At 43.9% G+C, this 26,684-nt stretch overlaps 2 protein-coding genes across 3 annotated transcripts in view; one reads left to right on the top strand and one right to left on the bottom strand.

Annotated features, from left to right (window-relative positions):
- The first annotated feature begins 312 nt into the window (after positions 1–312).
- LOC114909508 (caspase-1-A-like) lies at positions 313–4,377 on the top strand. The gene is made up of 2 exons (XM_029249412.1): positions 313–382; positions 3,557–4,377. The coding sequence occupies exons 1-2, from the start codon at positions 376–378 to the stop codon at positions 3,820–3,822; spliced, it is 273 nt and encodes a 90-aa protein (XP_029105245.1). The 5' UTR covers positions 313–375; the 3' UTR covers positions 3,823–4,377.
- Positions 4,378–7,504: 3,127 nt separating this feature from the next.
- The window catches only part of LOC108928205 (syntaxin-1A), a 79,440-nt gene continuing 60,260 nt past the window's right edge, over positions 7,505–26,684 (bottom strand). Inside the window, exons 7-10 of one of the 2 annotated variants that reach the window (XM_018742032.2) lie at positions 15,994–16,067; positions 15,044–15,181; positions 12,813–12,923; positions 7,505–9,634 (exon numbers count right to left, since the gene is read on the bottom strand). In XM_018742032.2, the coding sequence (XP_018597548.1) occupies positions 9,557–9,634; positions 12,813–12,923; positions 15,044–15,181; positions 15,994–16,067 (401 nt within the window). In that variant the 3' untranslated portion in view covers positions 7,505–9,556. The other variant, XM_018742031.2, reaches the window with a different exon arrangement.

The raw sequence follows: 26,684 nt of genomic DNA, 5'->3' as shown, positions 1-26,684 counted from the left end.
ACCTCCAGTATCTGTAAAGCCCTGAAGACCACTGGGATGTGCACTTACTTCAGGCTTTTTGAATAGTATATGTTGCCATTACTTTTTTTTATTTCACTACGTTTCTTTTTGCACTTTGTTAATACTGTTAATATAGAAAGGAAAAAAAAAAACCCCACCAGCGCTTCAAAGGGTTAGAAAATACCAATTAAAGCCACACCCACAGATCTTTTTATTGGATGTAAAAGTTACGAGCTCTTGATTGAGCGATAAGTTGTCCAATAAGCGCTTCAAATACTCGACGCTATCAATGACGTATCGATTAGATAAAATATTGGATTGTAAGCAGGAGACGCCCTCTACGAACAGAGATACACACACAAACAGCATTCCATTATGGCAGGTAAGCAAATCTGTTGCGATTCCCCCCCCCCCCCCCTTAATTTGAAAGATGAGAAATTTTGTGGATTTATTTCCAGTGGAACAATTTCAGTTCAGTTCCCCAGCATTCGGTCAAAGTCTACTTTCAGTTTCGTTTTCGCAGTGCCGTGCTGAGTGACAAATCAAATGAGCAGAAGTCTGATATTTCTTATTCATTTAGATATTCCAGAGTTCATCTTATTCTGTTTTCCTTTACACAACTTTCCAGGTAGTACCTGGACATCAGCTAAATCAATGAAGGGAACACGCAGACGCCGGGCACATAGATAGATAGAGGCGAAGTTCAACTCAGGTTGTGCCGTATCAGTCTAAACATTTGTGTCCGGTTCACTCAGTCGAACTGAAAACACACACAAAATACGTATCATCATCCCTAAAGCTAAGAAGATAAAGCTCTCAGTCTCGAAACGTTAATTTAATTCCTGTATTACTGTAGTTAAGAGTGTAATTTGTGTCATCTAGTTACTGAAGGCTGCGAAACAACAGAGCAGGAAGTGCAGAACCTGATCGACGAAACGAAGCAACCGGGTCGGGAGCAAAAAAGCTGCAAAGTGTACAGTAGACTAGTAGTTATACCTGTTTAACACTTCAGAGACTTAAATAAGTACTGTCTTAGTAACTAGTGCACCGCTAGTTTAATATACATGTGTTTAATTAATTACTCATCCCTCACACAAGGGGTTCTCGTATAAATTATATGAAAAACTCTCTGTAACAGCTTGTTGAAATATACTTAACCTTTGTCAATACAACGGGCTTCTACATTTTTGCATATGTTACATTACATTTATTTAGCAGACACTTTTCTCCAAAGCAACTTCCAATGAACTCTGTGTAGTGTTACCAGCCCACACACCTTATTCACCACAGTGACTTACACTGCTAGATACACTACTTACACTGGGTCACTCATCCATACATCAGTGGAACATACTCTCTCTGTGTGAACCTCAACAGCATATCTTTGAAGTGTGGGAGGAAACCAGAGCACCCAAAGACTTACACTGCTAGATACACTACTTACACTGGGTCCCTCATCCATACATCAGTGGAATACACACACACACTCTTTGTCACTTACACACCATGGGTGAACCTGAAACAGTATCTCTTTGGACTGTGGGTGGAAACCCATGCAGACACGGAGAGAACATGCAAACTCCACACAGACTGAGCGGGGATCGAACCCATGTTCTCTCGCACCACCCAGGGGCTGTGACACAACAGCGCTACTCGCTGTGCCGCCGTGCTGCCCTATGTTACTTCCATAAATGTGTTTTGCGTGATGCTGACAGACAGGCAACAGAATACACCACAAACCTATGTGGTAAACCCCATACACACAAGCCCACTCCGTGGTTCTAGGTTCAATGTAGTCATTCATCACAACAGCAACAAAGTGAACATGGGATAAATACTCAGTGGAAGATCTAAGAAAATAAGGGAAGAATATAAATTCATCAGTTCATTGGGAGAACAATGTCCTATCATAGTAACGATCTCAACCAATCACACCTATCATTTAATGTAAATTCATCATCATCAGTTCATTTAGCTGAGGCTTTTTCTCCAAAGCAACTAACTTGTGGTGTTAGGCTCTTTACACTGATTTACCCATTTATACAGCTGAGTAATTTTTACTGTATCCATTCAGGGTAAGCACCTTGCCCTGAATGGATACAGTAAAAGGCCCTGGAGCAGGAGGTGGGATTCTAACCCAGTTTTTTTGAGTCCTTATGAAAGTAAACTGTAAACCTTTAAATATTAACTTACTTACATCACTGTGTTCCTTCCAGCAGCAGGGCTGAGGATGGAGTCAGGGTGCATGTGAAATGTGCTACCTTAGTCAAGTGCACGCAACCATGTGCGCCACAATGATAGAAACACCTTCAATCACATGAAAACTCTTACACTTGTGTAAATAAAGTCTTAATCTTGCAATCAAGTGAAGATGATCTAGCACAGATAATAGTTGGTTGTAACACTGCAGAGCACCTCTAACAGCAAACTTTGTGTGCTTTGCAAAGCGACAGAGAAAGTATTGTCCGGCCATGCCTTAGATATTTATTAATATTATAAAGATTAATGAGCCCAGTTATCGAAATGTCTCCGTCTAGTGTAACATGCCTCACACACTGTACTTGAGATAGACCCCAGACTACTGTGACCCTAGGAATTACAAGCAGTTATTGACAATAAATGGAAAAAAAATTAAACGTGTAGCATAAAAGACGAATTAGAAATAATACATTTTTTTTAGAAGTAGTATAAAATGTTAGCATTGTCATTGCCATGCATACAATACCTTTCATTTTAAATTCGTTTTAGGTGATATTGTCTAAAAATCTTTTATTTCATAAGCAATAATATTAATTCAATCTCCTCATAACAGGAACTCGCCTAACGGACACATTAACCCTGGTAACAAGTACCGAGTGTATGCAGAAAAATACGAGTCACAATAATTGTCACAAAAGTGTTGTCACTAGAGGGGGTGCGGTGGCGCAGTGGGTTGAACCACAGTCCTGCTCTCCGGTGGGTCTGGGGTTCGAGTCCCGCTTGGGGTGCCTTGCGACGGACTGGCGTCCCGTCCTGGGTGTGTCCCCTCCCCCTCCGGCCTTACGCCCTGTGTTGCCGGGTTAGGCTCCGGTTACCCGTGACCCCGTATGGGACGAGCGGTTCAGAAAATGTGTGTGTGTGTGTGTGTGTGTGTGTTGTCACTACAAAATTATAAATACATACATATACAAGTTAAATGTATTCACTAAAAATATGCACTGTCTCTTATTTTATGATCAGAAACAATACCATAATTTCTGAATATTATGTCTGCTTTACTCAATTTCCAGCAAAAAAAGTGATTCAGCTTTCAAGTATATAGTTTATTGTGGAGATTAATGCATTTGATGCAAACCTCAAGAGTCCTAATTAAAACTAAACATATTACATATCTTACTTGCCTTTGAACTGGGGGCTTTCACAGTGATTAGGGCTTTTTTTGCAAGTTGCCTTGGATTAAGACGTCAGCAAAATAAAGACTAATATTTGTCTGTTTATTTCATTTTTGTGTTCATTATGAGAAATGTCAAGTAAAAACAACTATAGTTTTTCCTTCTCCCTCCGTATTCCTGAACAGATGCACTAAAAAACATCCGCTCCAAATTTGTAAACAGTGTGTCAAAGGAAGTTATTCACCAGCTGCTTGATGACCTTCTGGAGGACCAGGTTCTCAATGATGGGGAGGTTGAGCACATCAAGGAAGGGGCCAGTATGAGAGCAGAAAAGGCTCGTTCCCTGATGGACATGGTGCGAAAAAAGGGCGACGCAGCCAGCAACACGATGATCAAACGACTTAAAGAGCGAGACCCCGTGCTCTTCAAAGACCTGGACCTTGACTCCTAGTCTCAGCCTCCAGCAATGTCAATATGTGTTCTCTTGGACAATGAACTTAAAACTGCAAGCCCATAAATCCTTTGGAGGGCATGGTTGTCAATCACCGGGAAATGTTTGAGAAAGTGTCATTGCTATACCATGCATTAAGGATTTAAGTGTATACAATCTTATGAATGGATGTTCATCCTAGAAGGAAGGAAGGAAGATAGATGCATAGACATAGTCCAGGTAGTTTTGATATGTCACATTCACATGAAATGTATCTGTACCGTTCCTGGTGTTTCTGGAAGGTTTTTGAACCATATTCTGCAAGGGTAAATCCAAACCAGCCTTGGGGTCTTCACCTCTCTCAGGATTTTTTTCAGCTCATGAATGATTGTTTACTGATCACTGTAAATTTTGTAACTGCAACATTTTAACATCAGTTAACTGGATCTGAATTTTCAGCACACTTGAATTTTCTAATTTGTCCATGTATTCAAGACTTTTTAACCCTTTTGATAAAAAAATCATGTACTGAGTATAAGAATGAGTTTTAACTCAAATAAAAACAAGCACAATGTCCTTTGTCTTTGCTGTTACCGCTATCAAACACATATAGTATGTGGGGGGCATAATCAGTAACAAGTTTTAAGAGTTGATGAAAAAGCCACTCATACATATAGAATAATGACAATGTACGGACAGAAAAAAGTACAAAGAACATGTGCATATCACATGTTGCAGACTGTACACACAAACACACTGTCTGAAACCGCTTGTCCCAAGTGGGGTTGCTTTGAACCGGAGCCTAACCCAACAAAATGGTGCAAGGCTGAAGGGGACACACCCAGGACAGGACACCAGTCCGTCGCAAGGCACCCCAAGCGGGACTTGAACCCCAGACCTGCCAGGGAGTAGGACCCACTGGGCTGCCGTGCCCCCCTGCAGACTGTATACCAACTCCATATTTATACTGTGGCAAACAGGGCTCTGGGTTCAGATGGGGCGAAGGAGGACACACAGGGAGCATTCATAACAAACATTTTATTAGAACATCATCACACTGGGAAATAACGCTCTCAGTCCGAGTACCCCTTTTCCTCAAGGACCTGCACCTCAAGCCAGCCTTTCCAGCCTGCTTAGCACCTCCTAGGCTTTTTCTTCCAACTGGCAAACACAGCTACCCTATTATTTTCCCCGTAAATCCCCCCAGTGGTTGAACACGTTTATATTTTACCCACAATCCAACTATTTACAATAACACTGTTTTCCCGCTCAAACTCGCAGTAACGCAGGTCATTACAATATAAATAGAATTGGGATCAAAATACTGAGAAATGTCTCCTTTGGAAGCCCTAGATAGAAATGCTCAGTTCTGTAGTCCTGGTGGACTGGAGTGTGTGCAGGTCCTCAGTCTGCCTGAACACTCATGCACTCACATCAACTAACTGTTAACCTATCTGAACTCATTCAGAAAGCATATTACCACCAGGTTAAAGACAGCTGGAAAGTTTGCATATGTTGAAGTGTTTCTGACCATAGGACACATTGTGCGCTTCACTCAAATTAAATGAAACACAAATAAGATGCATCACTAATTCTAACGGAAGATAATGCCAAACAGCACAACTAACCAGCCAGACATTTGTTTGAACTGTGTGAAATAAGTATTTTTTCCTGTGTAAGACAGATCATTGTATCAAAATTCTAAAGTAGATATTCAGAGTCACGTGCAAAGAAAAGACTTAAACATTTGAATTTATTGTCAACAACATTTCATTTTTACACACACTTCACTGTTTAAAATTGCATAAGCTTTTTTTTTTAAATTTAATACTCAGCCATTATTAAAAATAAAAAAGTAGAACATAGATATTACATTGTATTTGCAGAAAACTATTAAGGTACAATATTCTTCAAAATTAAATGTGAACTGTAGTGGTTTGGCATATCCCACAGCAGGTTAAAACATATAACTATCTTTATATATCGAGTACAGGACAAGAAAATGGAGTGTACTTCTCGTACAGGGCTGTTAAGTTGAAAAGACAGTTTTTGTGAATCCTTCACAGCTTCGAAGAGTGACATTGAATGTTCTCCACAAGCAAGTTTTCCAAAGTGGAAATACGTAGAACAGCGCCTTGACACCTCTTTGGTTTTGGCCAGAATTTCATATACCATCCAACGGCCAATAAATGGTTACGGGTGAGTCTGGTAACTCGGGGGCAATTTTTTGAGACTCTGGAAGAAGTCCAATTTTTAATCCAAAGACAACATAGAAAACCATAGACAACATGACTAAAATGAACAGACTTTTGGATAATGCAGGAGTACGATTCACTATTAATATTCATAGTGTGACGAGTGTATAGTGATGTTCTTTCACTGACCCACTGTAATACAGTAGTATGGGACAATATTTACTAGAAAAACAAGTGGCTTATATGTAAGCAACATACACTTAGGAGGAAAATGCAGCTTAATATAGTTAATGCAGGATAAAACAAGGAATGTTATGTAAGTTAAAGGGCCTGAATGTCACTAAACATGACAATAGTCCATATTTGCACTCATCTCTCCTCTTTCCATTCTTTCGTACTATGAAAGCTTTGTGAGTAAACTGGCAAAGGCCGAAACTAACCTGCCACAGGCTCACAGCTGTCAGTTTAATCCTATTGACACATTATATGCCACCCCTCTGGTGAAACAAGAAATTAGTTAACTCCCGGTTTTTCGATGTTTCAAGGAACCATGAAAGGCTGAATTTTGTCCACTTTCCATTTGCATGTTGTACAGGTCTCTACTCAAGCAGTGAAAAGAGCAAAAACTGGCAAAGCCATTCTACCCTAACCATTGCAGTGGCACTCTATTCTATTCCAGGGACAAAACCCTGGGCTTAAGCCTGCATCGTGGGAAGGCGTACAAGAAATTCTAGTACCACATAGGCCTGGGAGACAAGTTACGGTTCCAGTGGGTTACACAATACTCTCAAGCTGTCAACTTCGGCATCGGCTGTCTGCCTCAATTTTATTTTCACTACAATAGTGGCGATAGTAGATGTCTGAATCAGTACCAGCAATCCACAGTAATTTTTTTACTTTCATTTTTCGAACGACCAGTCTTACAGCCACTCACACCGATTTAAGAGCTATGCTTTCTCCATGCTACTGTAGGAGGGGAGGCTTTCAATCAAATGCTAAAAGTATAGAGCGAGGCTTGGAGCACAGGAACTCAGTAACAGCGTCAGCTTTCAACCGGAGCATTTCAAGTTCATCGCTTTCCCTTGACTGTTTGAAAAGAATAGCTTATCTTACATGAGCCAGGGCAGAGGGCATCTCGGGCAACATGAATCACCTTCAGGGATTCATCTCTATATACAGCATACCTAATATTTCTATTCAGGGCTTTTCATCTTAACTGTAGTCTGCAAAAAAGCTGGCGAGGAAACCCCGATGGCATTTACAAGTTCTCAACTTCCGAAACTTGCAGAGGAAGCAACACAGTCCAGAAAACCACAAGATCCGAGTGGATTCAGCAAGTGAGGGGCGTGTGGAAGCACAAATACACGAAGGTCACGCAGTTTGGGTATGCATCACTGAGCGCCTGTACTCAGCTGTATTGCTAAGGACAGGGAACTGGAGGGAGAAAGAGCCGGCACAGACACACATGACAAGTCTGGCTCTTGCGTACTGACAAAGATTGATGTCTGTTTATATCCAGAACCTCCTATGAGAATCAGAACTGGCTGATGGCCGATTCTTTAAGAACTCAAAGAAGCTGGGAATGAACGCTGAGGTACGGTACCGGGGTACAACTTGCACCTTTACGCACACGATGAAAACAAACTAACACGAATAAAAGGGGTCATCAGAAAGCACTCTTTGATTTCCACGACAACAACTGAGTACGAAGAGAAAGGAAAGAGCCCAAGAGACAGGTGGGCGGAACACACACTTCTCAGTAACGGCACTGTACGAAAGCAAGGACGACACATCTTCACTCCAAAACGGCAGCACATGCGCTTTTCTCCTTTTCGTTTGTCTGTTTGTTCAGTCATACAGCTCCTATGCGAGAAACTGGCTCAGTAGGTGACCTGTTTTCGAAGAGGACGTGAACGTGAGGTGCAGAAGGTTGAGGGTTGGGAGCCGGTGACACTTAGATGTAGAGCGTCACAGGAGACAAGAGGGAAGAGGCCCAACCCATCCCATCTTAGCCCTACGTTGACGTGCTGGCACTCTCCCCTGAACAACCTCCTGTTAAGGACAGAGCGGGACCGGTACGAGATGGGTGTGGTCTCACCCCAGTCTGAAGGAGCTATTGGTCCGTAAATGAACACCCCCCACAAAGGGGCGTGGCACGTCTGGTAGGCGTGGCACCTGCCGCGTCCTCGGCTGTATTTTAGGCAGGCTCCGCTTTATTAAAAAGTAAATAACGACAGCATTGGAACAAAGGCAACGGCTTGCTTAGGCAACATGGCTCTTTGCTTTGCTTGTATCCTCTATTAAATCCAGCAAGTTGTTGGAATGTATTCAAGTCAGATGGCCAATTTAGGCGACCTGGCGCCTGCGGTGGTATAGCCTGTCCGCATCATGGCCGAAGAGGACAGAAAAGCACTTTGAGAAGTCAGATCTAATTTAAAGAAGAGGCGTTTTCCCCCATAGCGCTGGGCTACAATATGAGGGTTATTAACCTTGAAAGTAAGTTATGTGATTTAGCAGGGACTACATCCCAAGATTTCATTACCCAAATATGTAATCGACAGCTACGCCAGTTTTGTAGCCGAATTACGATTAAAAACGTCTAGGCAGTGTCATGACCTGAAACAGACGGAGGGAATGCTTTTTTTATAGGACAAAGACACACTTGGCAAGATACAGGCATTCATGAGCACACATACATATCATAACATCTCAAAACTAAGGCAGAATATAGGAGGAGGCACAACAACTGTTGGTAAAGCTAGCTAAGCATCTGGGTTACAGGCTAAGTGGGGGGGGGACTTTGACGGCAAAAATAATACTGACTGAGACACCCCCTCTTTGAGGCAGCTTTTGGATCCATTTGAAAAGTAAATTATGAAAACACAAGATATCTCACTACGTTTTGATGCACAGAACAATGTCATATCTTCTGAGACATCATGCAAAAGTTCGGTCTCGGACATACTGAACGGAACGTCAAGTTCTTGAGACTCAGGCGGCCGGGAATATTGATATGCCTTTATCAATTAAAAGTTGCACAACAGTACACTAAACATAGTCTGATTCTTGTTATATACAATGACCAGTGTTGATCTCGTATCTCGTACTGTTTGCACTGCGGACAAACTCCACAATTAATTTGGAAGTTAACAAATATGAGAGCGTAAAGGATACTTATTCTGATATAATAAAAAAATAATTATAAAATGTTATAGTTGGAATGTGTGTGTAACATTTCCAATTTCGTCCTTGTTCCCCCCTCTTTAAAACTAGACCTCAAAAACATTTGTAGATTTTTGTCATATAACATTCAACACTCAAAAACACACCGCAGAACCACACATTTACAAAAAGAGCTCATGCATAAGAAATACATCTCCCATCGATACCTTTTTGTACCATTTGTCAGATCCTCAGTACGCAATTCACTGCCACTAAAATATATTTCAAGGTCTGCGTGTGTATGTGTGTGTGTGTGTGCGTGTGTGTTCGTGTGGGATTTTGTGAGATATGTGTTACGTATGAATGATGTTTTAAGCTGGTGGTGCTCCGTCTCTGTTCTAAGCCAGTGTTCCTCCAACAGTGGAAGCAATTATAATTCCTAGGACAACGCAGCATATAATGATCATGATTTTCTTCTGCAGAACCATTGAAAACAGCAGCAATACATAAACATTTCAGACAGAGAAGGATCCCAGGGCAGCATGGAAAGGAAAACATGGATTAAAATGTTATCTCAAGAAATAGCTTATTATATTCAGCACTCTCAGCAAACACGGACAATGTTTATTATATAAACATTTGTCAAATCAATGGGCAGGAGTGAAGGAAGAAGCAGGCATGTTTCCCGTTAGACAAACTAAATAAGGCACCTTGGTAAATAATTGTTTCCAGGAAACATTACTGCCCCTTTCTTCATGAATTTTGATCACGAGATCTCCTACTTTCCTACAGGTGGACGAAAGCTAGCTGACACCAGCAGACACATTGAGGGCTGTAATTTTTAAGGTTGTGTACAGTTACTCAACTTCAACTACCAAAGTTTGGCAACTCCTGCAAAAGTGCTCTTCTCCCCAGTTTTCAGGGCAGAGCTCTCGGCTCTCTTCACAAGTGACGCTCTGTACCAACTCCCACGAGAGGGACCGGCGCTTGCTGGAGGAGAGGCACGTCCCTCAACGTTGGCACCCGGTACTGGGAAACACTGGGAAAAATCTACAAAGTGTCGATAATGATCCACAGTACCCGAGCTAACTAAAACCTGCACTTCACCTGAGTAATATGCTAAGCACTGGGCCCAACCTAGAAACAGAAGGAGCGGGGCAGCTGCCAGTCGCAACAGAAAATCCAGGAAATTAGTTTTATAAAGGTTGGTTCTCAATTATTACAGAATAATATTATATACTACCCTAAAATCTAAAATAATGGTTCCTCATGAATTATTCTAAATCATAGTATCTTTATGGAATGGGATGGATAGGGTAGTCACTGCAGTTTTTATTACGTACTTTGGGACTGATGCCCTGCTATTGGACTTTGACAGTTGATGTAGCGATTAGTTTGGATGCACATAAAAGTTAGAAGTCACCCTGCTTGGCAAAAGAGAACGGTAAGCGTCATGACCATAAGCCATTCACAGATAGACACATGGCACCATGCAAACACCAACATGCCTATTCCAATCGAAAGCAAATGAAATGCTGAAAGACTGAATATAGAAAAACTGTGCCTCAGCTCCATCTGTGAAAGCACTGGAAGACAGAGATGAAATGTCTCCACGAAGCTGCTGTCTCTGGATTCAGCCAGACATTTAACTGAGCCTCCTCCTGACCTCTGATGATCTCTGAAGTCCATAATAGATTATGATGGAGAAGGCGCTCCTGTTTGACGTGGGCGTTTGATAGGACGCGTCTTGCTCTGCCAGACTAATTGAGCGCAATCTCCTCCGGGATTTTTTTCTTAATTAAAATCAATGCATCTGAGACAAGAGGAGTGCGAGTCCTAGAATGAAGAATCCCAAAAATATTATCTGTGTCACATTATCTAGACGGTGGGGTCATTCACACTGCACACCTGAGACGGCCATGTCAGAGAGAAAAGGGATGCTGCAGACATCTCCAAAGTCAAGTCAAATAACCACCCACATGGATGTAGAGGGATTTGAGCACAGTTCGAAACGTGATCCTCTCAGTTACAGCCAAGTAGGAGACTTGGTCAAAATTTTACGATACTGTGGTGTTTCACAGCTGTAACGTAATTCCTTAGCAAATGCTAATTTTACCAATTCATGAACGAAACACTTTGGTAGTCCTGAATTTTAATAGAAGCTCTACAGAGGAAATGTTTTAGTCTAGGTTGCTCAGAGCTGCACTTCTCCTGGGACTTGAACCAGGAACCTGCGGGTGACAAGTCTGAGTCTGTATCCATCAGATGGCCTGAATGCAGCCCACTAAACTCAAAATGACAAGAAAAGACTACAAGAGGTCATCAGTTACCACCTCTTTTCCAGGAAGAGCACTAACAGTGGTGTGCGGATTTGCTGCCGCTGCACTTTCCTGCCGACTGACCCTTGGTTGTATTCTTTGCCACGGCAGAGACACATGTCTCTCTGGATCTTAGCCAGGCTCACAGAGCAGAAAATCAGCCTGACTGTGACTACGGTGGTCTACTCAGGTTACCGTGATTGCTGGCCTTTCTTCTTCCTCCCTCTCACACCTCTCAGATGACTGATAAACCCTTAAATCTGGACAGCTGGACTCTGGACACAAAGTCACGCCGAAAGGATTAAGATGTCAGGCACACAAAGAACGTTTAGTTCATCTTTCAAAAGGTAAGTGATATTTATAATGATTTCCAAAGGGTACGATATTCATCAACTGACGATAACTATTTTCACACACAGTATCAGGGATGCTGCTACTACATCACCATATCAAATATTATATCTATACACACACACTGTCTGAAACCAGTTGTCCCAAGTGGGGTCACGGCGAACCGAAGCCTAACCCAGCAACACAGGGAATAAGGCTGGAGGGGGAGGGGACACCCCCAGGACAGGACACCAGTATGCCGCAAGGCACCCCAAGTGGGACTCGAACCCCAGACCCACCGGAGAGCAAGACCCGGCCAAAGCCCCCGTATCATATCTAGTTTTTAGTAATGAAATGCCCTAAAAGATGGTGGTGTGACAGAGAGCATTACACTACTCAACCAGAGGGTGGAGGCATTGCCTAAAGACTTTAAAAAAAAAATTCAGTGAAAGGGAGGAGTGGGGAAAAATAGTTGCCATCTTCAATAATTAATACTACCCACGAGACAGATGAAGTCATTGGCAAATCCTTTCTATTATTGTACACTGTTGTGGGCTAATACTGGAAACCCCAGGGCCTCTATCAAAACACTGGTTAAGTGCTATCTACTGGAGCAGGAGCGCCTCACAGGAACATCTTTACAGAAAGCCAATTGTTTTGCTGAAGGTTTTAGGAACATTTTTCTATCTGCAGTGACTCTGTTTTACTGCAGATCATGGTCAGGCCACCACCTCTGTGCAAACTGATGTGCCAGTGACTCTGACGCAGGTCCTGACTGTGGAGACCGGGAGCTGGAACCAGGATTTTAAAAAAAAAAAAAAAAAACAAAAAAAATGAATAAAAAAAACCTAAAAATGAAACTGTCCAGTTGCTAGGACTAATGCACAGCTGGGGGGGTCTGGTACACGCTACACATGCTGGCTACCGAATCCAGAGACAGGGTTTGCAGGGAGAGAGCCATGCAGTGCCATGCCATGCTGTGCAATGTCTCGCTATTGCCACTCACCCGCCGTGCTTTGCTCTGGTACCTGACCGCCTTCTTGGTGTCGGACACGGCCCGCTCCACGTAGTCCACGGAATGCTCTACGTTGTACTCAATGCGGTCGATCATCTCCCCCTAAGCCCGAGCGCACATGGGAACGGGGGGACAGGGCCCGGGGACACGGCCCGGGGACAAAGGGCAGGCCAAAAGGAAGAAACAGAAATGTTAATGAGGCCACATCGTTGGTTACTAACAAGACAAAGATCATCAGTCTTCCCTTCAAGGACGCAGATCACAATTAAAAAAGGTGCCTGTTAGTTCACAATTCCAGTCCTGTATCCTGTATTATTTGCTTTGATGAGTAAATTAAGGTTTTTTTTTTTTTTTTTTAAAAAAAAAAAAAAAAAAGCTAAATCCTGAGAACATAATGATTTGGGCTGAAACAAGAAGCAGAAACATGTATGAATTTTTGCACGTGCCATACATTTTAGTCCGAACACTATTTAGGTTGGATGTCGATCGTGTGTTATAGTGTCTGACAGGGCCAGTCCTGCAGGTGGGTGCGGAGGTCATGGGTAGCAGTATAAGAGCACAATTAAGTTAAAACACCTATATTCTCTTGCTTGGTATTTATCCCCCGAATGTAAGGTTTTCATCCCTCAAACTCTGTCCTCCGTTCATTGATTCCAAAAGGTACAGTCATACACCATGGAGAGGATCAGAGAAAAAAACTGAGTTAATTCAGCAGTGAATGGGGTTTATAAAATCCCCTGTCTCGGAAGTTACCAGAACAACCCGAATCAAAACGACAACACTGTCTGTGCAGAGACACAACCACAAAGTAGATAAAATTCGTCATTTGAAGATCAGCAAAATGGATTTAAAGCTGCGCATTTCATTTTGAGGACAATACTCTCAGCAGTGCTCTGCAGATCTTTGCAAACCTGGACACCGGAGCACCGCAGGTGTCGTGCTGCAGCCACACCTTTCTCGTGTCATTCGCTGTCTGACCAAGTCACGGCTTTATTATACCAATTAATAGACTTACAGCTGCTGGAAACGTCTTCAGCAGAACGCGGTCCCATTACACAATGCTGTGCTCACGGTGGACGTGGCCAGAAAGCGTGGCCATGGTGCTTTACTGCAGGAATACATGGTTTTGTCGCACAGAGACAGCGCACTGGTGGAGTTCATTTACAGGTCACAGTGACGGTAACTCAAAGCAAAGTCAATGGCCACGAATCAAATAAAGCACACGATATTAATGTAAAGATATGAAAGAGACCAAACAACCAGGTAAGCTGAGTCACCCTTAATGCATGGACGCAGAAGACATCCGAAGACCAATACGTGTGCAGACACAAAGGCGATATTACAAAGGAGAACCTGTAAATTGAATTATGCTGAGAAATATATGGCAATCCCTGATCAGCAGGGCTGTAGAGAAAGAAAAGCCTATTACAGTGAGTGAGGAATGAGCAGGCAGAAAAAAAATAGTCAAGGGAAAGAGGAAGAGAGAGGGGAATCGGGGAAGGAGGACTGCGCCGACGCAACAGAGACAGCCTTGTACAAACACAAGGCAAAGTCGATTAGTTATCACAGTATACACATCTGTGCCACTGCTGATTTTTGTCTTCTGTGCTTCGGAACCTTATTGAATACACGCGGCGGAAATTTATGGAGGAAAAAACTCCACTCTTGACTGAGACACTTCAGTCCCTGGATCTCGAGGTAGGCACGGAGAGGTGGTCAAACCATGGAGACCCTGGGATCTCGATCGGTACACCCATTCTTCACAAGCGTGTCACACCTGGCTGTAGAAAGAGTACTGTGTACCACACTATTTTCTCCTGCACTGCCCCCTTGGAGAGTTCTCAGAGAGCTGCTACTGGCTGCAACTGAGTTATAAAATGACTTCTGTTATTCCACTGGCAGTTTTATAGACACTAATGAACATTTTGTTTGGGGTATGATGATGTCTAAGTGCATCACTGACGATAAGTACATTACAAAAAGGCATTTCATTCAACATGTGGTGGTCACATCACATGTATGAAATTTGTTCATAGCAGGATATGAAACCAAACACATTTGAGGGATGTCTTGCTTAAATTAGGCCAAGAAGATACGTGGGCTTCCTCTTTTAAATGGGATGCTGTACGTGGTCTCTGCGTTTCATGTAGATGATGTAATCCAGGGTAGGCAGGACCGAGCTGGTGGCCTGGGTGTGGCATGAATGCGGCAGGTCTTCTCACCTGGCTCTCCACCAGCATGGCCATATCCATGAACATGTCGTGCAGCTCGCGGATGCTGTTCTCCAGCTTGATGATCTCATTGTGCCGTGTCTCGATTTCGTTCATGGCCTGCTGGGTGATGTTGGAGTCCATGATGATCTGCACGGACAAGAGAAAAGGGAAAGTTAGCAGGTTCCACGTCAGTGGAATGAGATGGATTTCGCCGTTTCTTTTTTCTTTAAAAATCATACTCCTCTTACTCTGAGGCATGTTAGGTGACGGTGTCACTGAGATGATGATGGGGTAAGTTTACTCTCAGAGACAGAACAACAGACGACAGGTACCACTTAGGTGGAGGGTTTTAGCCCTACTGAGTTCCCCTATCGAAGAATAAGTTACCATTTACAGATTTTCCCAATTTCATATTTAACATCAGCAATTGAGGTTACGAAACTGATTGAAACTGTCGAGCGGCTTGCTGCCGTGGTGGACTGAGAACAGAATGCACTCAGAGAGTAAATCTTTTCACAGGTTACTGACAGTAATTTAACGCCATGTTTGCTGAGGTCACAACAGAGCTCACAGCACGCAGAGCTCAGTGACTCCACGTACAGTTTTCATCCCGGAGACGGCCACTGAACCAAGGGAGGAAAAATCATTACAAGAGGTTATTTCTGCCGTCTAGCGAACACACTCTTGCTGGGACTGCAGGCTTCTTGTGAAGAATCACACCCTTGCGGTAGACTGTCCATCCCCCCCAATGTCACAAAGTGGCCTTCTGCGGTTCCCCTTCTATATACCACTTGGGGCAGCAGCACCGTGACCAGACTGCCAGTGGCCTAGAGCACAAAGTGACGTGCGAGAGGATGACTGCTGCACTGAAATGTGTGACCCGACATGATTTGGTGCTGTGAATAAAGGCCATGCCACTGGGGGGGTGGGGGCAGGACTGTGGTGTGGCATGTACTCACCCCCGAGGTGAAGATGGCAGGGTTGTCGCTCTCCAGCATGCTTTCTAGCTCCTCATTTGTGGTGTTCCTGCCGGCTGAAGTGGCACAAAAATAAACAGAAGTTCAGGCCTGAATAACCTGGTGAGCATCCAGCACACGCAAACAAAGCTGCTGTGAACTCTTTGTAAAGTGTTCCCATGCATCTCTCCTCAAGGTCTTTCTCCATTGGCTGCCTGTAGCTGCCTGCATGCAGTTAAAAGATCTAGTTACACTGATCAGCCACAACATTAAAACGACATGCATGATACTGTGTAGGTCCCCCCTTGTGATGCTAAAACAACTCCGACTGGTCGAGGCATGGAGTCCACAAGACCTCTGAAGGTGTCCTGTAGTATCTGGCACCAAGACGTTAGCAGCAGATCCTTTAAGTTGTGAGGTGGGGCCTCCATGAATCAGACTTTTTCCCCCCAGCACATCCCACAGATGCTCGATTGGATTGAGATCTGGGGAATTTGGAGGCCAAGTCAACACCTTGAACTCTTTATCACGCTCCTCAAACCCTTCCTGAACAATTTTTACACTTTGGCAGGGCCCTACCATCACGGAATACCGTTGCCATGAAAGGGTGTACGTGGTCTGCAACAACCTTTAGGTAGGTGGTACATGTCAAAGTAACATCCACATGAATGCCAGGACCCAAGGTTTCCCAGCAGAACATTGGCCAGAGCATCACACTGCCTCCGCCGGCTTGCCTTCTTCCCATAGTGCATCCTGCTGCCATCTCTTCCCCAGGTGAAGGACACACACATCCGGCCGTCCACATGATCTAAGAGAAAATGTGATTCATCAGACCAGGCCACCTTCTTCCATTGCTCCATGGTCCAGTTCTGATACTCACGTGCCCATTGTAGGTGCTTCTGGCGGTGGACGGGGTCAGCATGGACACTCCGACCAGTCTGTGGCTATGAACCCAACACACAGCAAGCTGCAATGCACTGTGTTCGGACACCTTTCTATTATGGCCTGCATTAAGGTTCTCAGCAACGTGTGCTACAGTAGATCTTCTGTGGGATTGGACCAGAGGGACTAACTTTCCCTCCCCACGCACATCAGTGAACCTTGGGCGCCCATGATCCGGTCGCCGGTTCACCGGCTGTCCTTCCTCGGAGCACTTTTGGTACCCGGTCGTGTAGCCATCACAATTCGGTCCTTGTCAAAGTCGCTCAGATCCTTACGCTTGCCCATTTCTCCGATCAAAACCCTCAAGTTTCTGGTTCTTGGCCCCAGTGTAGTGAAATGAGCTCCCTCTCTCACTCAGAACCGCCAAATCTCTCTCTACCTTCAAGAAAGGTCTCAAAACAGACCTCTTCTCTCTTGATCTCCTGTCTGCTCCATAAAGCTTCACTACTTATCTATTTAAAAAATAAAGAAATAAATAAATAAATAAAGAAAACTGTGGTACTGGATTAAGTGACTGTGCTTCATGAATCATGTCTGCGTCCCTACCTTTCCATCTGTTGGTGAGATGCACATTTGTTTAATCTGAGCAGTACACCGCTTTGGAGAAAAGCGTCTGCCAAATGAATAAATCTAAGTGTGAATACAAATGCAAATTTACCACTCCCAAAGCTGCTCATTTATGCAAAATTTTGACCAGGATGTCTTTGTCCTGTGCTGATTCACACATGAAACCAGGTGTTCAAATCTATACATGACCTGCCTAATGTATCCATTACATATTAAGCAGTGTGTTTAAATTTAAAGCTTTAAAGGAGCAGCATTTTATATCTACGCTCAAAGGACACAGATTCGAATCATACCTTCTGCTGTATTACTTTTAATCAAGTAATACATTCAATTGAATAAATACAGTAAAAATTACCCTTCTGTACAAATGGTTACATTTTAAGCAGTTTCATATATTTTTCATATTCATTTTCATATAATGGATTAATAATGGTAAATTCAATTTTTTTTCCAATGCCTGCACAATACTTTTTGGATGTAGATTCACTATTATGCTCCCTGTCACGTCGGGCTCAGCCAGTCACCTACCACCCGACGAAACCTCCGAACAAATCCCTAAACATACTAGGAAAACCGTCAAACGTACCAAAAGACCACCGTACATGCCAGCAAACTTCCGAACACATCATTACTGAATAATAACCTAGTGATCTTGTTGCTTAGGTTGCACTCAGTGAATGTGGAACGCTTTCCAAATCTGTAACAATAATCTCCTAAATGAGGCACTCCAAAAAAAAAAAAAAACCCCCACCAGAAAAAGAAATTGCTCCCCCCCCACGCAACCCTTCTGTCAACTGCTCAATTACATAGCACCCGCCTTCCGGTGAAGGTTTCACTTCCTTTAGCTGAAGATGAACGGGGAGGGGGTGGCTATTATGGTGACACGTTAAATGAATATCCCTGGGATGCACTCGGACGGATGCTGCTCAGGCGTTCCTGCATCGCATGGCAGAAGAGGAAGGCTCAAAGCTCGCCCACATCGCCGTCCGGTCAATTAAATTGCACATCAGGCTCAAGACGGAATCCGTGCAGAATTAATTACGATCCAGTCTGTGTCCGCCTGGTGTGGCCGATCACTGAAAATTGGTTTTTTTTTTTTTTTTTGGGGGGGGGGGTGGAACAACATGCTGGACTTAACAGGACTCCTGGACCAGCACAGTACATGACTTCCAGATATTTTTCCGAATGCTTTCCAGCTTGCTGGAAACAGTAGGGCCACTTCACATAATAATTTACCATAGTACAACAACTTACAATGCAAGTGCTTGAGATTGAATGTGGAAATCGAGTCTCAAGCTGTCATCAGTAATAATCTTTTTGAGTAACCGAGTAACATACGGCTATAATACAATATGCAAGGTGCAACTTCATCTGGGATAAATTTTAGAAATTTGTCCGTCCGTCCGTCCGTCGGGCAAATATCATAAACATCAGTGTTTCACACAGTACAGCCTCATAAAGTTTTACCAAGACCTTTTACATAACCCCAAGTGCCAAAGGACTTGGACTGACACACATTAGTTTTTTGGGTTGGTTTTCGGTCCACACGTGCAGGCGGGTGCTCCGGATCGCGAGGCCATGCCCCGCTCTGCGACTCGCGCCTGCATCTACGTGCTGCCAGAAGCGAACGGTGCTGCAATGACAGCGGAGCACCACCTTGTTGAGCAAGCGTTGGTACAATCTGTCAAAAAAGACAAACTCAACAGCTCACCGGTGTTTAAACTGCTCCGCCGGCTCTCGCAGGATTTCTGCGTTCTACGGTCTGTCGAGTCTTCTGGACCAAAATAAATAGATGAGTAACTGATAATATAAAAACAGCACTTTTTATTACTCTTTTTTTTAATGTCCCACCTGAAATGTTTCAGTTCATCATTGACATCACGACTTTGCTGCAGTTTGACAACCCCACCCTTCGACACAGGGCCTGTGCGTGAAGCTGCGTGTGAAGCAGGCGGCACCAAGGTCCCGTGGACCATAGTCTGTGCGATGCAATCATCTGCCATTACAAAAAAACACAGCAGATGCCATTAACAACTTCTCCTTTCTGACCCACAACACCTCCAGGTAAGCAGGAAAGACCAGGACCATCTCATATGTCCACGTCCTGGTTTGCGGGTTACTTAAAAGTGACCTCTTATCTACTTCCTTACATTTCATCATGTCCTTTGTTAATCCATCTATCAGACACTGAGCACATATTTGTTCCTCCCCCTCAAAATAACTGGGGGGGGGGGGAGGGGGGGAGAACACCCTCCATGCATATACTGGTGTCCCGTATTTAAAATAAAATTTAAAAAATATAAAATTCAATGGCTTGTGAATATATTTACCCTTTTTTTTTTTTTTTAAAACTACAATGGGCTTATTAAGTAACACTGCAGTTTTTTTTCGCCAGATAACATTAAAATTATATGCCCAAAACAGGTATTTAATGTGTCCCCGTGGGCAGTACAGTGGCACAGTGAATAGCACTGCTGTCTCACACAGTGCCTGGGTGGTGCAAGGGATGTGGGTTCGATCCCCACTCAGTCTGCATGGAATTTGCATGTTCTCCCTGTCTTTGTATGGGTTTCTTCCAGGTGCTCTGGTTTCCTCCCACAGTCAAAAAACATGCTGTTCACCCATAGTGTGTGAGTGACAGAGAGAGTGTATGCATGTTCCACTGATGTATGGATGAGTGACCCAGTGTAAGCAGTGTATCTAGCAGTGTACGTCTTCAGGCGCTCTGGTTTCCTCCCACACTCCAAAGACATGCTGTTCAGGTTCACACAGAGAGGGTGTGTTCCACTGATGTATGGATGAGTGACCCAGTGTAAGTAGTGTATCTAGCAGTGTAAGTCACCACGGTGAATAAGGTGTGTGGGCTCATAACATAAGTTCACTGGAAGTCGTTTTCGAGAAAAGCGTCTGCTAAATTAATAAATGTAATTCATCACCAACTAAGTGTTTCACCGTGCAAAGCACAAAAGCTACGCAACTACTGCATATCCTTCTTACTTTCTACTTCCTGTCACACTGAAAATCATAAGTAATCGCGACATCTACTATAAAGAGCCCAGTTGACAAATGCAGTAGCAGATTTGATAGTAACTTTTAGAAATAAAATGTACAAACCTCAACATTAGCTTAGCCATTTAAATGATATACACAGCTTTTATAGCAGGAACACCCTTACACTATCGCAAAAAAAGTGTTTCTCATGTGGTTTACAAGTCAAAGTCGAAGGTGCCAGTGAGGGTGCAAAAATTCGTCACTCCCTGCACAATTCATGGGACCCATGTTAAAATATAACTGAGTAATTTTGCTACTGGCATTATAAAATATGTTGGTGTTACTGTCATAAATAAACATACCAATTGTTTAAATTTTCTAATTTTAACAGACATATGTTTTGCTCAGAAACCAATGCTATTTTTTCCATACAAAATAATGGTAATTTAATCCCCTCAACAGGACTTTTGCTAATGGGGTTATTTTGTGGAATAAATTAAACCTGTGAAGAGAGGGATAGGCGTACATGCATTATACAGTGGTTAGTCTCTAGAACTTAATTTCTAGTCTAGGGCTGTGGGTCAGTTACCCCCACCACCACCCCCGGTGGACACCTCTCCTTCATTACGACAAACAGGAGGCAGTGATTCCTTCAAAGACTGAGCAACATCTGCTGTGACAGCAGGGCATAAACACTGCAGCCAGCCTTCATCCTTCTCTTGTTTGGGGCCTTTTTGTTTTTAATAAGACAAAAGCAGAGCCCTTGGCCACCATGTCTTCCAAGACATTAGAAAACATGGAAAGAATACCTTGTGATAAAAACTGCATTTAAACAAATGTGTAAAAGAGTTGGATGCCCCTTTGAAGATGGTGTGATAAATTAATAAATGCCAGTGCGAATGGTTCTGAATAACTATAACACTATAAAGTTCTGCTGCGGAAAAGGTTGACCCAACCAGCCACTGCGCCAGGCCAGCACATAATGGATTACAGCTTCCTCGTAAATGTCTTTAGATCCCAATAAAGGAAGCCAAAATTTGCTCGTAGATGATAAAGGGCAGCAACGTCTGGCAGCTCTCTGACATGACAGTAAAACGTCCCTCAAGCTCTGAGCCGACCGCCAAGGGGAGACGGAGGTGATTCATGGCGTACGTAGCAGGGAGCTGTGGACCGCTTGAAATCCGAGCCTCATGGGAAGGGTAGCTGCTCCGGTAGCCTGACGAAGGAGCTCTGTGGGTCATATTGATTGGCAGAGGAGGCCAGGGGGTGTGGGGGAGTGCGGGTGGGTGAAGGACACGGCCAGCGGACTGACCTCAGGAGCTGGGATGGAGATCGGGGTCAGCAGGGACATGGCAGATACGCTCTCATTGCTGCACTCTGCCTCGTATCCTTTCTGAAATGCGAATCTCATCAGTGCCATGACGCATGCAAACAAATAGCCGCTCTAATGTTACAGTTTTCAAAAAAAGAAAAAAGATTAATTTTACTATATATTTCTCAAGAAATGTTCCCACAATTGATTCTGGATGTCACTTCACAAAAGTCTATTTGTCAAAAGGTCCTTCGTTTTATTCTGCCCATTATGGACTAGATTTAAGGGTCTAACATTCCGTATGAGACGAACACTAGAGCAGGTAGCACAGTGACGCAGTGGGCAGCGTGGTTGCGTCATAGTGCCTTGGCTTAGACAGCAGACGTGGGTTTGATCCCCTCTCAGTCTGTGTGGAGCTTGCATGTTCTGCCTGTGTTTGCATGGCTTTCCTCCCACCGCACAAAAGCAAGTTTCAGGTAGAATGGTGACTAAATTCCCTGCAGTGAGCAACTGTGTGGGTTATATCGCTCTCTTATGTGGACAGGTAGACAACTAAGTAGATTAGCATAGCGCTCTTATGCGGTGGTCAAATACCAGTTGTTATTATTATTATTATTATTATTATTAATAGTAAAAGAAGTATCAGGAGGAGTGACCGAAATAAAAGAGGCGTACATCCTCAAGGGCTGCTTAGAATAAATGTGATGACGACTTTACCAGGGTTACAGCTCAGCTAAGGGGTATCTGGCCAGTGGAAGCTGTTCAACCCCCCCTCCCTCGCTCGCCCCAGAAGAGTACCGTGGGGTGGGGTTACTCTGGTCTGCGGTGGTTTTCCTGCTGCAGTCTGGCTTTGTGAGCGGCAGGCTGGTTCAATATTGACAGAGCAAGCTCTCATCTCCTGCACGCTCCGCACCTGCAATTCAGCTGTGGGTGTGGGGAGATGGGGGGGTTATAGAGAATGGAGCCAGAAGGCCCCCCCGGGAGACACAACAGCGGTAGGAAGACAGCACCTTCTGAAAGTGGCCACCAACACAACCCTCTCTTTCCTGGGCAGCTGTGCCACAGAAAACAAAAAGCCCTCACCATTATTACATCTGTTTGAACAAAACAAGTGCTTGCAATGTGCAGGAAATCATCTACGCTTTGTGCAACATTGTCCCGTAAACAAATATAGTCATACTCATTATTAAGTTACGTACAATTTGTTTTCAGCGCGAGAGAATAAAATTGTTCTCTGCAACAGACTGCTGTCCCATGCAGGATTTACCCTGTCTTACACCCTGTGCTTTCTGGGCCTGGCCTCAGACCAGCGAGACCCAAATTCAATAAGCAACCACTCAGAACGAATGGATGTTACATAATATTATTCAAACATCCGGAAGACACTAAACAACTTCCACCGGAAAATAACAGGATTGGCAAACAACAATAAACCCAGAACATCTCATAAATACAGTACATACAAACAGGATGCTTGCCACTGATTCGGATGCACGATTTTCAAACGTGTCATTTTGCCATGTGTACGAGGAAGCTGCTCCATTCGCAAACCATCGCTCTGAGTAATTGTGTTATGGTTATGCGCATCTGATGTTTGCGCCAATTAGCCAACTAAGGCACCGAGCGATGAATCCCAGCGCTGTCGCGTCTGCTTGCCGGTGGATGTGGGCTGATGGAAGCACTTCAGCCATGTCACCCCACCACCGTATCGAAGCACACCAAGCCGCTGTACTATACAATTAATTCACACTGGTAAAATGTGGAGAAAAGACCTGTGCATCAGCTCTGGGTGTCATCAGGGACAGAAGCAGACCGAGCGCTCGATGCCGTCCGGTGCCTTTGGCACGGCACAAAGTCAAACCGCCGCGAGCTGCGAGCTGTACGGAATCTCAGCGTGATCCCTGAGCTGCTCGTGAAAAGCATTTCACAAACATGAGCTCTATTTGCATACATCGTCATCCCTGCATCAGGACCGACAGGCGTAGGGGGCTACAAAAGCGGACCTCGCGCCTCGGAGCGCCGATTCCTGGAATTCCCTTCAGCCTAAAACGACCGCGTGGCCTTGCTTGTTGTGTCGAGAACAGCGACCCTCAACGTGCTCTTGCGATGTGTTGGGCCTCCTTCCAGTGCCTCCTGCAGCAGGGAAGCCAGTTCATTTCGCCCATGCTGGCGATTCTCACGTGAATACAAACCCAGTGCGACTCGAACTCCACACTGGCTTCAGTAACACGTTCAGACTCCTGGGAAGCTGGTCTGTCATCTCGGCAATCGTTAGAATTGTTAATGACGTTGAAGTGAAACACCACAACAGGGGCAGCCGACAGTTAGAGCTTCTGCCTTCGGATCCAAAGGTTCTTGTTTCGAATCTCACCCGCTGCTGTTGTACTCTCGAGCAAGGTACTTACCCTAAATTGATCCGGTAAAATCACCCAGCTGTACAAATGGGTAAATAGTGGTAGGTAGCTTAACACGTAAGTCGCTTTGGAGAAAAGAGTCAGCTAAATGTACTCCAGAGTGTATCCAAAGGATGTCTCGGAACCGTCGTACGTTTAATTCACTTAATAAACATTGTGTGCATAATGTCTACACACGTACGCAATATAGAACAGCAGAAGTTACAACAGCAATGAAACCTGTCAGCCCATGAATGGGCTCGAGAGCATTATTAAATGTGACAAGCTGTCATTATTTTAGAAAGAAAGAAAAAAAAAAAAACAGGCAGGAGGGGAGAGAATGATGATTATACAAGCAGAACCGGTGCAGAGGTGGAGAAATGAGTGGCTTTATAACACTCCTTAAACTGCTATTAAAACAATTAATTCTGGAGAAACCCATACAAGAAGGGCGTCCGGGCCATAAAATGTGCAATCAATGTAAACGGGAGTGGCTTGAACAAACGCCAAATGGACAGGGGTGAACAAAGTGCTTGTGTGTTTCATTAGTCAGGGAGCAGAGTTGGCAGTGTGGCTTACTTCTGGGTGGAGAGCCCGGGTTCTACTGCGTGCTCTGCCCCCGAAGGTCCTCCGTACAAGCAAAGAACACCTGGGCGGGTGAATTGCTGGCCTGCGTGGCTCGTGCTATTGGCAGCTCTACGCTTCTGCATGCGCCACCTGCTTCCACCTTCACTTATAGTTTGCTGGAACAAAAATTGTTCTGTACACTTTGGTAAATGTTTATACTGATTTTTTTTTTTTTTTTTTTAAGTGCTGCAAACAACTCTGAACTGAAAGTCTTGTATGTGTTTAAAACACTGACAGAATAATGCCAACGCTGATTCTGTAACATATACTGGGGTATTTTAATACATATTTAGACAATCACATTCTATGCAAATAAATATTGACCCCCGCCACTGTGGGTGCATGTACTGCTATGCTTATTTATTTAGCAGATGCTTTTCTCCAAAGTGATTTCCTGTGAACTCTATGTAGTGTTATCAGCCCACACGCCTTATTCACCATGGTGACTTACACTGCTAGACACACTACTTACACTGGGTCACTCATCCATACATGAGTGGAACACACACACTATAGGTGAACCAAAACAGCATGTCTTTGGAGTGTGGGAGGAAACCAGAGCACCCGAAGGAAACCCACGCAGACACAAGGAGACCATGCAAACTCCACACAGGCTGAGCGGGGATCAAACCCACGTCCTCTTGCACCACCCAGGCGCTGTGAGACGCCAGAGCTACTCGCTGTACCACCGTGCCGCCCAATAGCAGACAAAGGTCTGGCTACCATGGCTGGTCCTTCATTTGAAGACAGATGTGCCGCTGTTAACCATTCAAATAAGGCTTCCTTCTCTTGGGCTTCCATGAAGGGGACTAAAGCTAGACACACAACTGCATCAGCGGTAGTGCTCATAGCCACAGGACACATCTACGGCAATGCAACAAAGGGTTCACAGGTCACTAAATGGAGTGTGTCTTTCGGTACAGTCCACCCCTACAACACCACAGTATTTATGCATGCATTTATGCATGCATCCATACAGAAACATGTTCAGCAGGATTTCTGAAGTTTCACCATGCATCATACATGTTTGAGTTATGGGCCTAGAGAGTCACGTCTGATGTTGGATCAGTTAACGTGCAAACTCCGTGAAGTTCGGGGTGAAGGGTTTACAAAATGAAATCACAGACACAAAAAGTAGAGTTTAAACATGCAGGACTTTTCCCATAATGTAAAACCACTATGCAATTCAGGGAAGGTAACCTCTGCCATTACTTGGCATTTCACCACATTTTGTACATGTCATGTCTGCCCGTGTCATGCAGCCTTTACAATGACCTTTGACAGTAGCGTGATGAGCACAACAGTGCAGGGCTCCCCCAGGGAGGCTGACCGGTTGCCATGGTGGACCAGAGCCACAGATCAGTATGTTTCTCCCTCATCACCTCATCATCTTCCATTTAAAATGATTACAGAGAAAACGGATCAATAACAACCCAGTGTATGGAGAACTATAGAACGATGAAACTCTAGCGAAGGAGCGAATAAATCTTTTGGAATATTCAATATATCGCTCAGAATGGTATGGCGCAAAGCACGCAGCTGAATATATCTTTAAAAATTCAGTAAGTAAAATTTTATGGGACTTTTATGAATAACATGACAGCAATAAATATACAGTGGTGCTTGAAAATATGCAAACCCTATAGGGGTGATCATTATTCTTGTATAAAATATTAAACTTATAAAATTTAAATCTTAAAATAAACTTGTAAAACGAATAAGTGATTATGACATATACACCTGATTGTATTAACCCATTTGATTCAACCAATGCAGCTTGGGGTTCGCTAATTTCTGCACCTGCACTACTTCTGTTTTAATACTACATTTCCATGTATTCATTTAGCAGATGCTTTTCGCCA

This window comes from Scleropages formosus, chromosome 25 (assembly GCF_900964775.1).
Source record: "Scleropages formosus chromosome 25, fSclFor1.1, whole genome shotgun sequence".
Lineage (NCBI taxonomy): Eukaryota > Metazoa > Chordata > Actinopteri > Osteoglossiformes > Osteoglossidae > Scleropages > Scleropages formosus.
This window is presented reverse-complemented; position numbering and strand designations above follow the sequence as displayed.